The sequence below is a fragment of the Pongo pygmaeus genome, chromosome 5, assembly GCF_028885625.2.
Source record: "Pongo pygmaeus isolate AG05252 chromosome 5, NHGRI_mPonPyg2-v2.0_pri, whole genome shotgun sequence".
Lineage (NCBI taxonomy): Eukaryota > Metazoa > Chordata > Mammalia > Primates > Hominidae > Pongo > Pongo pygmaeus.
This window is the reverse complement of record NC_072378.2, coordinates 138,665,966-138,679,417: the sequence shown is the minus strand read 5'-3', so window position 1 is coordinate 138,679,417 and position 13,452 is coordinate 138,665,966. Positions and strand designations below refer to the sequence as shown.

Here is a 13,452-nt window from a genome sequence, read left to right as displayed (position 1 = left end):
GGGATTTTAATAGGAATTGCACTGAATCTATACATCAATTTGGGGAAATTTGCTATTTTAAAAATATTGAGTCTTTCAATCCATGAATATGGTATATCTCATATTTATTTGAATCTTCTTTAATTTCTCTGAGCAATGTTTTGTAGCTTTTGTGTATAGGTCTTGAGCTTCTTTTGCTAAATTTATTCATAAATATTTTATCATATTTGATGTTATGAATGGAATTGTTCTTATTTATCTTTCGGTAATTTATTTCTCATATATATAAATTCAATTGATTTTAGTATGTTGATCTTGTATGCAGTGACCTTGCTCGACTAGAATTTTTTTGCAAATCCCATATAATGTTCTATATACAACCCCATGTTGTCTGTGAACTAAAACAGCTTTACTTTTAGTTTCAAACCTTGATGCCTTTAATTTCTTTATACAATGAGTAAAAATTAATGTTGAGCAGAAATAGAGAAGACAGAAATCCTTGTCTTATTACTGATTACAAGAGAAAAACACTCAGTCTTTCAACATTAAGTGTGATGTTAGATGTAGGATTCTCAAAGATGCCCCTTATCTCACAGAGGAAATCCCTCTAATTCCTCTTTTCTTAAAAAGTTTTGTCAAAAACGGGTGATGAATTTTGTTAAATGTTTTGTCTATATCTATTAAGATGATCATGTGGTTTTAATCTTTTATTCTACTAATTGTTAATTGATTTTGACCTGTTAAACCAATCTTACATTGCTGGGATAAATTCCATATGCCACAATGTTTAATCTTCTTTATATGTTACTGGATTTATTTTGCTAGTTTTTTTTTTTTTTTTGGAGACAGGGTCTTACTCTGTTGCCCAGGCTAGAATGTAGTGGCATGTGATCACGGCTCACTGCAGTCTCAACTTACTAGGTTCAAGGAATCTTCCCACCTCAGCCTCCTAAGCAGCTAGGACTACAGGCATGCGTCACCACACCCAGCTATATGTATACATATATATATTTTTTGTAGAGTTGGGGGTCTCACTGTGTTGCCTGGCATGGGCTCGAACTCCTATAGACTCAAGCAAACCTTCTGCTGTGGCCTTCCAAAATGCTGGGATTACAGGTGTAAGCCGCTGTGCCTGGCCAATAATTTTTAAAGGAATTTTTTTGTCTAATTTCATAAAGAATATTGGTCTACAGTTTTCCTTCTTGTGACTTTGGTATCACAGAAACGCAGGCCTCATAAAATGGGTTTGGAGGTGTTCCTTCCTGCTTTATTTTCTGGTAGAGCTTGAGTAGGGTTGATATTATTTCATCCTTAGTTTATAGATTCACCAGTAAAACCAACGGGGCTTGGGTTATTGTGGGAAGGTTTCTTTTTTTTTTTAAATTTATGAAACTTTGCTTTATTCAATTTGTTAAACAAGAACTGATTAAATTATTGCCCCCCCATAACAGTCATGGAAAACACGTCACCTGTTTGAAAGAACAATACCATTAGTTGCAAAATTTAATTGTAAGAATCATGCAGAGGTTATTGGTCCAACCAATCCACATTGACAGCTTTGAAGTGTTCAGCTACTAGTTTTAAAATAAAGGTGACAAGTACCAATCACATTCTCATATTACTGTTCAGGATCTACACAAATTCGGTTCTGGAAATAGTTCAATACACAAAGGTATGAGAATAACACTGTAATCACCAGTGATCAAACCAAAGGTGTAATTTTACAAATCACTTTTAGTAAGAATCAATTCTAACATTTTAAAAGTCTAAATCTACATAAAACTCAAAGCAATATATTTTTCTACTTGAGATCAAAATAAGTTTCCTTTTTCCTATCTAAGCATAATTCTTCGAGATGAATCTGAATTCAGGTGATATACCTTGTCAAACTTTTCCAAAGAATTTTAAGCCCTGCTTTAGAGACAAATTCTTACATTATGTATACATACATTTTTCTTTTACATATTTTTCCTTCAAAGACTAATGATAAGTTTATGAGGTTAATAGGCCTTTAATGTGCAAACATCACAACAGTCTAATTTAAAAACAATTTTACTTACCCCCTCAAAAAACTCAGTACTCATTTGCAGTCATTGCCTACTCCACCATGCCACCGTCAGCCTGAGGCAACCACTAATGTACTTTTTGTCACTATAGATTTTCCTATTCTGACATTTCATATAAATGCAGTCATATAACATATGGTCTTTGGTGACTGGCTTTTCTCATTTAATGTATGTTTTCAAGATTCACCCATGTTGTACATATATCCGTACTTCATTTTTATTGCAGAATAATATTTCGATGTGTGGACATAACCTAATTTAATGTATCTATTCATTAGCTGTTGGAATTTGAGTTGTTTCTAACTTTTTGGCTATTATGAATAATGTTACTATGAACATTTGTGTACAGGATTTGTATGGATGTTTTCATTTCTTTGGGGTATATACCCCTTGAGGAACTGTCAGACTGTAAAGCAGCCACACATTTTACTCTCTCACCAGCAGGGCATGAAAATTCCAATGTCTCCACCTCCTCCCTCACCAATACTTGCTATTATGTCTTTTTTTTTTTTTTTCTTTTTGAGATAGAGTCTCACTCTGTCACCAGGCTGGAGTGCAGTGGCGCGATCTTGGCTCACTGCAACCTCTGCCTCCCAGGTTCAAGTGATCCTCCTACCTCAGCTTCCCGAGTAGCTGGGACTACAGGTCTAGTCCTGGGTTCAAGTGATTCTCCCACCTCAGCTTCCCGAGTAGCTGGGACTACAGTGTGTGCCACCACACCCAGCTAATTTTTGTATTTTTAGTAGAGACGGGGTTTCACCATGTTAGCCAGGATGGTCTCGATCTCTTGACCTTGTGATCCGCCCGCCTCAGCCTCCCAAAGTGCTGGGATTACAGGAGTGAGCCGCCGTGCCCGGCCGCTATTATCTATCTTTTTTATCCTAGTAGATGTGAAATAGTATCTCACGTGGTTTTGATTTACATATTCCTAATGACTAATGATGCTGACCATCCTTTCATTAGTGCATATTTAATGCCATTATTGACATGGTTCTATTTACATCTGCCATTTGCTATTTGTTTTCTGCATATTTACGTATCACATCCTTTTTGTTCTTCTGTTCCTCTTTTACTACCTTCTTTTATGTTAAACACATTTTTTTTTGTGATCGCTTTCATTCATGTTTATTTTTTAATCTTTTTGTGTTATTCTCTTCGTTGCTGCCCTAGGGATTATAATATGAATCTTCAATTGATCACATTTGTACCTCAAGTTAATACTGAGCTAATTCTGGCAAAATACAGCAACTTTGCTTCTATATAGCTCCATTTCCCATCCCTCCTTTCTGCTAATATTATTTATATTACATCTTCACGTTTAATAAATCCAACAATACAGTGTTAGAGTTATTGCTTTAAATGGTTTTTGAAATAAATTAGGAGAAAGAGAAAAATGTACACACTGTTTTATATTTTCCCACTTATGTACTTTTTCTTCTTATGCAATAGATTTACCAGTTTGTGTTATTTCCTTCAGCTTAAAGGAATTTAGTATTTCTTGTAGAACAGGTCTACTGGCAAGATATTCTCCAAATTTATGTTTATCTGAGAATGTTTTTGTCATCTTCCTTTTTGAAGAGTAATTTCTCTAGGATTATTCATTGACAGTTTTTCTTCCAGCACCTTAAATATGTCATTACATTGCCTTCTAGCCTTCATTCTTTCTGAAGAAGTCAGCATTAGTTAATCCTAGCATTAGTTCCTCTGTAGTAATATAGTCTTTCTCTTGCAGCTTTTAAGGTTCTGTCATTGTCGTCAAGCATTTTGACTATAATGCGTCTACTGTAGATATCTTTGTGTTGATCCCAATTGGGGTTCCACTATTTCTTTAAATATATTTTCCCACCTGTTTGTCTTTCTCTTTTCTACCTGGGACTCTCATTACAGGTATGTTGGTATGCTTGACATTGTTCTACAAATCTCTGAGGCTTTGTTTATTTTTGGTCAAACTTAGTTTTGTCTGATCTTCAGAACAGATAATCTCTATTAATCTATTTCCATGTTCACTGATCTTTCTTCTGCCATCTCTTTCTGGTAAGCCCGTGTAGCTAATTTTTAATTTCAGTTATTGCCCTTTTCAACTCTAAAATTTACATTTTTATAGTTCCCATTTTTTACTGAATGCAAACATTGCACCTGCAAATCAAGAAATAATTTGAAGATTATTAATATTTAGAGTCCCTATTTTTGAGTCCTTGTCATATTTTCCCTTAATTTTTTTGAACATATTTAATAGCTACTTTGAAGGCTCTGGCTCCCAGATACATCTGGGCTCACTCTAAGTCAGTTTCTAGTCACTATTTTTCCCTCTGTGTTTCACTGTTTCCTGTTTCTTTGCATCACTCATATTTTTGAGAATTAGACATTTTAGATAATATATTATAGCAGTGCTGGATTCTAATTTATTTTTGAGGGTTTTTTTTATCCCCAGACTAAGGTGCTTGGAATTCCACAGACTAAGTCTGAGGAATCTGTCTCTTCCCATGGCGCTCATGTGTCTTCTCAGTTTTTGTTCTTCATTTTTATTTTTTAGCCTGACTCCCTAGTGTTCATCCCCATGTCTGCATAGCTTAGTAGTCAGCTGATCATGTGGGTGGAAACTGTGCTCAAACACCTTGAGTCTTTAAGGTTCCTACCCTCTGGCAATCAATTTGTGTGAGAAGGTTGGTCAGTTTCAAAGTTCAGCCAGTTTTTATCTCCCTTTTCTTTTATTTTCTGATGATATCTTTACAGTCTCCCCTGTACATGCCCATGTTTTAGTCATCCAGGGATGTGTGAACAGACTATTTGGTCCCTCCATGAATCTCTGATATCCAGGATCTTAGATTTCTTGCTAGTACACTACTCACTGCAAACCTTAGGCCAGCAAGGTTGCAGGATTCCCCTGTTCATTTCTCCATGAATTTATCACTTTTAATTGACAAGTCAATGGTCTTCTCCCCACTCTTCTCCATACCAAGTCTATCCCTGATAGTAGAAAAGCTGATGATTGTCTCAGTCAGCCTCACGCTGGTCAAACTACTATTCTTGCCAATAGAACTTGGGAGTAAAGGTGATGGCTTCAGTTTTTGGCAAGAAAGTCAGACTCCCACTATTCTTAACCAAAGTTCTAGCAAACACTGTTTTTAAGAATAAATGCTACTCAATTTGTTGTCTGCTTTTGGTCAATTTCCAGACCCCTCAGATGGTTGCTTTGGACAATTCTGTCCTGTCCTGTTTTATGCTTGATTTTTGCAGGGAAGGTTAACCTAACTTCTTCATGTCACCATAGCCAAAGCTGCTCCTGTCCTTAATCTTCCTAAACATATTTAAGCATTGTTATTTTAAAATATGTCTCTGATAACTCTGATATCTGGGTTCCTGTGTGTGTTTATTGTTTGTTTTTTAAACTTTTGTTTTCCATGACATGTTATTTCCTAATGAGCCTGGTTATTTTTTATTGAATGCAAACAATGCACTTGCAAATCAAGAAATAATTTGAAGACTATTAATAGAATGATGTAATCTTCTATCAGAAAGGCACTAGAAATCTCAGATTATCTTAATCTCATGTCAGGGATTGGGATTATTTGAAGTTGGGTTTATTTTCTCTTATGACTAATCTATTTAAGGTTCACCTTTCTTTCTAAGATGTCCCTTTCGCTTCAAGATCCTGACTCAAGATGCCAGGAAGTTACCAGACTTGGGAGGTCCCAGACTGCAATTTTGCTAAGCTTCTCCGTCTTTTATTATGTTGGTGCAAAAGTAATTGCGGTTTTTGGCAAAAACCGCAATTACTTTTACACCAACCCAATATCTTCCTTTTTTAAAATTAGTAGATTCTATTTTTAGGAAAAACAGCCTCAAATACCAGGAAGACTACTCTGGGTATTCTTTTTTTCCCAGATCTTGGCCTTGTAGTTCTTCACTGCCCTATAGTATGTCAGTGTCTTCAAGTGATTAAAATTTTTTTTTTATCCAACTTTTTTTAGTTGTTCCCTGTGAGAAAGTTGATCTGAATTACCTAGTTCACTCTTATTGGTATAAAGTCTTAGGTGTTAACCTATCTAGGTTAACTTATCTTAGATGTTAATGATCTAACCTTTAGGTGTTAACTTCTAGGTGTTAACTATCTAGGAGCTAACTATAGATGTTAACTAGGTGTTGACTTATCTTAAGTGTTAACAATCTAGTCTTTAGGTGTTAATTTATAATCTCAGTCCTTTATTTCCTTAAACTTACTAGGCTTTGTGATTTAATATTTTGCATGGAAGATACCAATATTTCAATCCAATTCTTTATAGGTCTAGTTATACCATCTGTTGTTTTATCAGTTCTCTCCATAGCCTTGTTTTCTTGTGTGTTTTGTGAATTTTTTAAAAAACACTGAGAGCTCACGTACCTTGAAACTTTATTTGTGGGATTCTTTTGTGGCCTGAGTTGACATGAGTTTCTCTAGGGGGAGTTTTGTTGCTTCCGTATGGTGCCTGTGTAAAGTTTCTCAGACCCTGAGGTGGTGTAATTTCATATACAGATCACATAAAAGGGCTAGGTTGTAATAATAAATCCTGGAGCGCTCTTTTTAAAAAACTTCCCATTAAGAGCCAATGTCAGAAACAAGCTGATAGTATCCTCAGGAAGTCTGTTTTAATTCAACCTTGGCCTTAGTGAACACCAGCTTTGTAAAGTTTGCGTTGAGATTTGTTTTCTGTTTCTGTGCACTCACATCTGGGATGACCAGAACTTCTGCTCCACTTGATAGCAAATTCCCTCATGGGAAAACCAGCCTAAGGGCTCCACTTACTTCTCTGGCTTCCCATTGGCACTCAGTTTTGGGACTTCTTTACTTTCTTGCCAGTGTGTCAAGGTATTTAAAAGAAATGTTTAAGCCTCTATTCAACATTTTTGGTGGATTTCAGAGACAGAGAGATCCTGTATTTCTAGCCCACCATCGTGTGAAATACGAAGTCTCCAGTTAGTTTCTTTACCTTGCCTTCAGTGGACAGTATGGTAGCAGTTAGGAATATAGGCCAGGTATAAAGAGATAGGCCAGCAGATTGCCTAGGTTCAAATCCCAGCTCTACCAATCACTGATTATGTATCCTTAGTCAAATTGCTTAACTTTCCTGTTTTTGTTTTTGTTTTTTTTGATTGCCTAGGTTCAAATCCCAGCTCCACCAATCACTGATTATGTATCTAGTCAAACTGCTTAACTTTTCTGTTTTTTTTTTTTCCCACGGAGTCTCGCTCTATCACTCAGGCTGGAGTGCAGTGGCGTGATCTGGGCTCACTGCAACCTCTGCCTCCCCAGTTCAAGCAGTTCTCCTGCTTCAGCCTCCTGAGTAGCTGGGATTACAGGCATGTGCCAACACACCCAGCTAATTTTTGTATTTTTAGTAGAGACGGGGTTTCACCATGTTGGTCAGGCTGGCCTTGAACTCCTGACCTCGTGATCCACCCGCCTTGGCCTCCCAAAGTGCTGGGATTACAGGTGTGAGCCACCACGCCTGGCCCTGCTTAACTTCTCTGTTACAGATTCCACATAGGATTATTGGAAAGAGTAAGTATGCAAAGCTCATAGAACCGTGCCTGCCACTGCACTCAGTAAGAGCCAGCTATGACGCTGATGACCATGTCACACTGACCTGGTCTTGGACGTCCTCATCACACAACTCCAGCTGCATGATGCGCTCGAAAGGTCGGAAGAGTGCTTCATTGAAGTGAAAATGAGGTGGCTCATTCCAGTCAGTGAGGACCTCTGTCAGTATGTCATGGATGAAGGAAACAGCCTTCTGAGACACATGTCTTTCCTTATGGCAAGCAGCCTGCAAAATTCACGAGAGAGTGGCTCACCATCAGAACAGCAGACAGTGAGAATGGTTTCTGAAGGCTTTCCTACCCCACCTCATTACAAGGAGGTAGAAGCAGCAATTCTGTTAAAATCAAAACATTCTAAGGGACAAGTCTAAACAAACTGCATACTAAATTGCAATTTTAACAATTTAACCAGCTGCTTATCAGGCACAACCTCAATTTCATGTTAATGTTTCTAGAAAAAGAAAGGTTTCTGGTAATTTCTTTATCTGTAACATGACAGTTTTCTTGAATGGTACAGAACATGCTCACTATAAAGACACCAGAACCCAGTCTAGAAATGGCTCACGGTTTCATCTTAGCTGTGCCCCACATGTAGGAAGATCAGATGAGTCATTTGTCCCTCAGTGAGGTGAGGGACAAATTGCCACAGTAGCTCTAATTGGTTTACAAACCTCCTGGTATCCATGCTCTTGAGTAATCCTTTCCTGTACTGGCCCTGGGCTTGGATGTGTGAGTTGCTTTGGCCAGTGGAACACAAGCAAACATCATGTAAGAACAGAATTAAAAAGTACTTGTGATTTGGGGTTTGCCCTGTTGTTGCTCTTTGGAACCCTAAGAATGCCATGTGAACAAGCTGGGGCTGGTCTGCTGGAGACTAGTCTACATGAGAGACCATGAAAAGAGAGACCTATTTGTCTAGCCTTCCCAGTTAAGGTCATCATGAACCATCTGGCCCCAGACTTTGCACCAGCTGACCATAGATACACAATTAAAGCCAGTGAGATCTGCCGTGCCTGGCCAACACCAGAACTAGCCAGAGAAGCCTACCTCAAATTTCTGACTCATGGAATCATGAGCTAAATAAATGGTTGTTGTTTTAAGCCACTAGATGTTGGGGAGGCCTTATTGTAGAGTAAAACATAACTGATAGACTTTTTCCCTATGACTACATTGCTATTTTCTACCCATTTTGCTTACTAGAATGTTCTCAGGTCAATAATTTAAGTTCCAAGAAGTATTTTATGATTTATCTCTATCAGATAAAAGCAAAAGGGCTATTAAGAATAGTTATCACTGCAAAACAGGGCAACAGTTTTCCCTATCAACTTGGAAGTGGCCAGTCCTCATGTATTGAGATGCTTAGATGTAGAGCTGCCATAAAACTGATCACACGAACTGCTTTCCTTTGGAGAGTGAAAGGGTCTTAGGGAATTAATTACTTTTGTTGGGAAAACCAAGACATAGGGTTCCCTGACTGAAAGGACACTATCCTGAGTATATGTAGCTATTAGAAAACAGGGACTGGTAGGAACCAAAGACATTGTTATATTTATGCATAAAAATAAAGCTATTAGGAACCATCCACAGTCTTTCTGTTCCAGGCTCAGGTTGATACGAGATCATAAAAAATGAAAAACTAGCTGAGTTGTACAACTGCAAAGAAAGAGGGTCAGAGTGAAACTAGGGTAGTACTGCCCTTTGGGGTGATTCTTTAGATGCCATGAGGTGTAACCAGAAAACAGTGATGTTTGTGACCAGGTGACAGGCAAGTTCTCACTGCCCAATGGCCACAGTGCTTTGTCCCCATACATGACTGCAGGCCCCCATGCTGGCTCTGCTGGTCACTGACTTAGCAGTTCCAGCCTCTTCCCACCTTCCCAGTGCTCACCTCCACCAGGTGTGGGGCCACAAGGCTCCAGCAGCGCATCACGTGGAGCAGGGGCCGTGCTTTGCTCCGCACAATCCTCAGCATGGCATCCCCCAGGCGGAACAGGTGGAGGGCACTTTTTCGGTCTTGAGTGGATTTAACTTCTCCTACAGGAAGGCAAGAACATAAATGCCAGAAAGCCCAAACTCAGACATAGTCTGACCTATTCAAGCAAAGAGAGAGGTTGAAAATCTAGGTAGGACCAGTAGGGTAATTCGATATTGGCTAACCAAGGGAGGAGGGGGCCCTGGATTCAAGAAGGATGTGGTGGTTCACCCTGACCTTGGGCTACTTCTTTGCCACTGTCACCTTCATCTTCCCCGCTCCCTCCTTGCTCATGTCCTATTGCCTCTCCTCTACTTCCTACTGGGGATGGGACCCAAGTCTAAACACAAAATTCATTTCTGTTTCATATATACCTTTACACACAGCCTGAAGGCAATTTTTGTACCCCTTGGGGACCCTCAATAAACTGTGTTGCGTGCCTGCATTTCGAGTGTGACTCATCACATGAGGTCAGGTGTGGAACTTTCCACTTGTGGCATCATTCCAGTGCTTAAAAAGCTTTGGATTTTGGATTTTGGATTTTGGATTTTTGGATTAGGGATACTCAACCTGTAATAATCATGGATGTTTACCCTGCATCAGACACTGTGTTGGTTCTGTAAGTCTTTAATAACTTTAATTTTTAACGCAATTATATTTTCTTTCTTTCTTTTTTTTTTTTTTTTTTTTTTTGAGGGAGTCTCACTCTGTCGCCTGGGCTGGAGTGCAGTGGTGCAATCTCAGCTCACTGCAACCTCCGCCTCCCGGGTTCAAGCAATTCTCCTGTCTCAGCCTCCTGAGTAGCTGGGGCTACAGGCACGTGCCATGACGCCTGGCTAATTTTTTTTGTATTTTTAGTAGAGACAGGGTTTCACCATATTGGTCAGGCTTGTCTCAAACTCCTGACCTCAGGTGATCTGCCCGCCTCAGCCTCCTAAAGTGCTGGGATTATAGGCATGAGCCGCCGCACCTGGCCTATATTTTCTTTTAAGAAGAAAATATAATTATTGCTATTTTACAGAGTAGAAAATTGAATGTCTGAAAGGTGATATGACTTGCCTCAGATGCTGTGGCTGGTAAGTGTTGGAGGCTGCATTTTATAGCCCTACCTGATTGATTCCGAAGTAAGTCTCCCTCTTTCTAGATTTACCAACCCTTCCTAGCCCCTGCTCATTGTGTTCTTTGTAAGCTCAGAGTCTACTGTTTTCTCCATTGCGAAAGACTTTGAAGGTTACCCCTAGGCTCAGAGATTCTCTGAAAGTCTGATGGGCCTGGGAGGTTGCTTTATATAGCTCAGGATTTAAAGTCTATTAAAAACTAGTGGGGAAACAACTGTGGTTCTCAAATCTAAATCTGCAGCAAGGGTGAAAACATCAAATATACTGCACTTAGAACTTTAGATTCCTAAGGATAGAAAGGACCTCAGAGGTTGTGCAGTCCAACATGTCACTAAGGTGCGTCCCCAGCACATGGCTCCCAGTCTCTGCCTGAACTCATCTGGGATTAGGTGCTCACTGTTTCAGGACATCCACTTGTGCTGTTGATGAACAATTCCATCTGTGAGCAACCTGCCAACGCTTTGGGACCCTTGAACAATTCAGAACAACTCTACTTTGTCTTCCACAAGATTGGCCTTCAAGAGGGCCTTATTTCTTCACCTGGCCTCATTGGAGACGACAGAGATACTGACCCATCATTAATGGGATATGCCTCTGAGATCAGTTTTGCAAGAGTGATATGCAGTTTCCTTTTTCACCACCCCTTTTGGAATCAGTGGTTGCTTCTGCATATCACAAACCATCTCTGTCCGGCTGGCTGGACAGAGGTGTGTGGTATGGTTTGTGATATGCAGAAAAGCTCCACCCTCATGTGAAGGAAGCTATCTGCACCCTAAGGAGCCACATAATTTCTACCACAAGCACAAAACTTAGCAGAACAACCTAGTCCAGCTCCAGTGGGAATTCTTACAGATGTGGTAGCAGCAACGTTTCCATTCACAAAGAGTTACACCACCCTTCACACAGGGTGCTTCAAAATCCGGAGACAAATCTATACTTGGGCTTAGCTTGTGTGAGTGTAAGCAAAGGGAATGTGGAGTCAAATCTTCAGACACGCTGCTGGTGATAGAGGCCTGGGCTGTTTCCTGCTAACCTCCTGGCATATGGTTTCTTCAGGGAAAGAATTACCTGGCATTGCCAGAGAGTAATCAACTGTATCTGTAACGGAATGGAAAAGCTGAGACTGCGATGCTTTCTTCAGCTGGTAAAGAAAACCTCCCAGGGCCATGAGGTTCAACTTATCCGTAGCATCTTCAAAGAGCCTGGATGCAAACAGAAAGAGATGTGTTCTTTGGAAACAATTCAGCAAGGTCTTTACGGCAGAATGATTATGGTAATTTTGTTGATGTGATTAATGGAAATGCTGTGTAAACACTGTAGACAAATATATGGTATTATTATATCTATTCTAACTGTGTACACGTCTGCTCTAACTGTGAGATTTTAATTCAAAGGCACAAAGAATATATTTAAAAATATCTTTGTGCCCTCATGGTCTAGCTCAGCTATGGTAGGCACTCATAAAATGCTTGGCAAGAAGCTGAAAGATGGCAAGGCGTTGTTCCCAGAAACTGAGTAATTGGGAATGGAATCTTCAGAATTAGCTTCAATTTCATAAATGATGTCAAAAAACTCCAGTAAATTAATGAATAAGGTTTTGTTTGTCTATAATTTATGAGTATAATGCTGGAAAGGATACAAAAACAGCTAAGAGTGGATCCTGTAAGCTCCCCTCCAGGGCAGGGACTGGCCTCATACACACCCAAAGGCCTGGATGTGATGGGAACTCAAGTATCTATTTGGAAGAAAGAATGTTCCCTAATATGATGGGTCTTACAGGTTCCTTTTCTTTTCCACTCAGCTGGGCACAGACCTTGCCAGCAGAAGGATTTAGGCAGGCGGGGAGAACAGTAGCAGAATTTAGGGGAGGATCTGAAGGTCACGGGAATGAAGAATGGTAAAGATCAAATATCTGTTTTATGAGGCCACAACGAGGAATGTGCCAGGTGAGCCTTCCATGGCTCTTGGGTCACCCTGCTATCTGCCCTCCAAGCCTAACGAAACCGCAGGGCAAACAGTGCTGTGGGGGGCACCATGAGCTGCTTCAGGGAGAGGGTCTCTAATAGAAATGGAATCATGAGTCCTTTTTGAAGGAGGAAAATGAGACACGCAAGTTTTAAGATGGGAATTAGTGGATTAAACGTTTATAAATTATCGAAACAAATATATTTTTCTTGCTATTTTGTAACTTCCAATTTTGATACCATTTGGTTTCTGGGTCCTATTGACCATTTCTCCTCCCTCCTTCCTAGTAAGAAAATAGTGATGAATGTTATATTCCACCTGACACTTGTATATTACTTTCCAGATTCTAAAACATTTTCACAGCCAACTTGGATAAGCAGGAAAAAGCAATTATGGTAGTGGGTTAGTAGATGGAGAAATTGAGTCTTAGTGCAGCTATGTCTACAGACATGACCCGGCAGCTGGGGAGTGCAAAGCCAGCACAGGAACTCAAGTCAATCTGAGTCGTGGCCCAGGGAGTGCTCCTTCCACTCTTGTCCCCTTCCTGATGGTCCTCCCTGTGCCCATGCAGGGAGTCTGGGACACAGTGACCAAACGCTGAAGAGGTAAGTGAGGTGGAGCTGTGTGTGATTGGTGACCAAAAGCACTTTCAACCTCAGGAAGTACCACCAAACAGTTGAAGCGATTGGTGGTTTTCCCTTTTCACCTTTGCATGGTTGTTGGGCATCAATAAGTAACATATGCATGTGGGATTTTTGAAAACAGCCATAATCAT

At 39.8% G+C, this 13,452-nt stretch overlaps 1 protein-coding gene across 2 annotated transcripts in view; it reads right to left on the bottom strand.

Moving 5' to 3' along the window:
- ARFGEF3 (ARFGEF family member 3) overlaps positions 1 to 13,452 on the bottom strand; it is a 185,614-nt gene that overhangs the window by 41,827 nt on the left and 130,335 nt on the right. For both annotated transcript variants that reach the window (XM_054491336.2, XM_054491337.2), the window contains 3 exons: positions 11,781 to 11,914; positions 9,511 to 9,656; positions 7,670 to 7,849 (listed from right to left, as the gene is read on the bottom strand). In XM_054491336.2, coding sequence (XP_054347311.1) covers positions 7,670 to 7,849; positions 9,511 to 9,656; positions 11,781 to 11,914 — 460 coding nt within the window. The remainder of the gene's footprint in view (positions 1 to 7,669; positions 7,850 to 9,510; positions 9,657 to 11,780; positions 11,915 to 13,452) is intronic.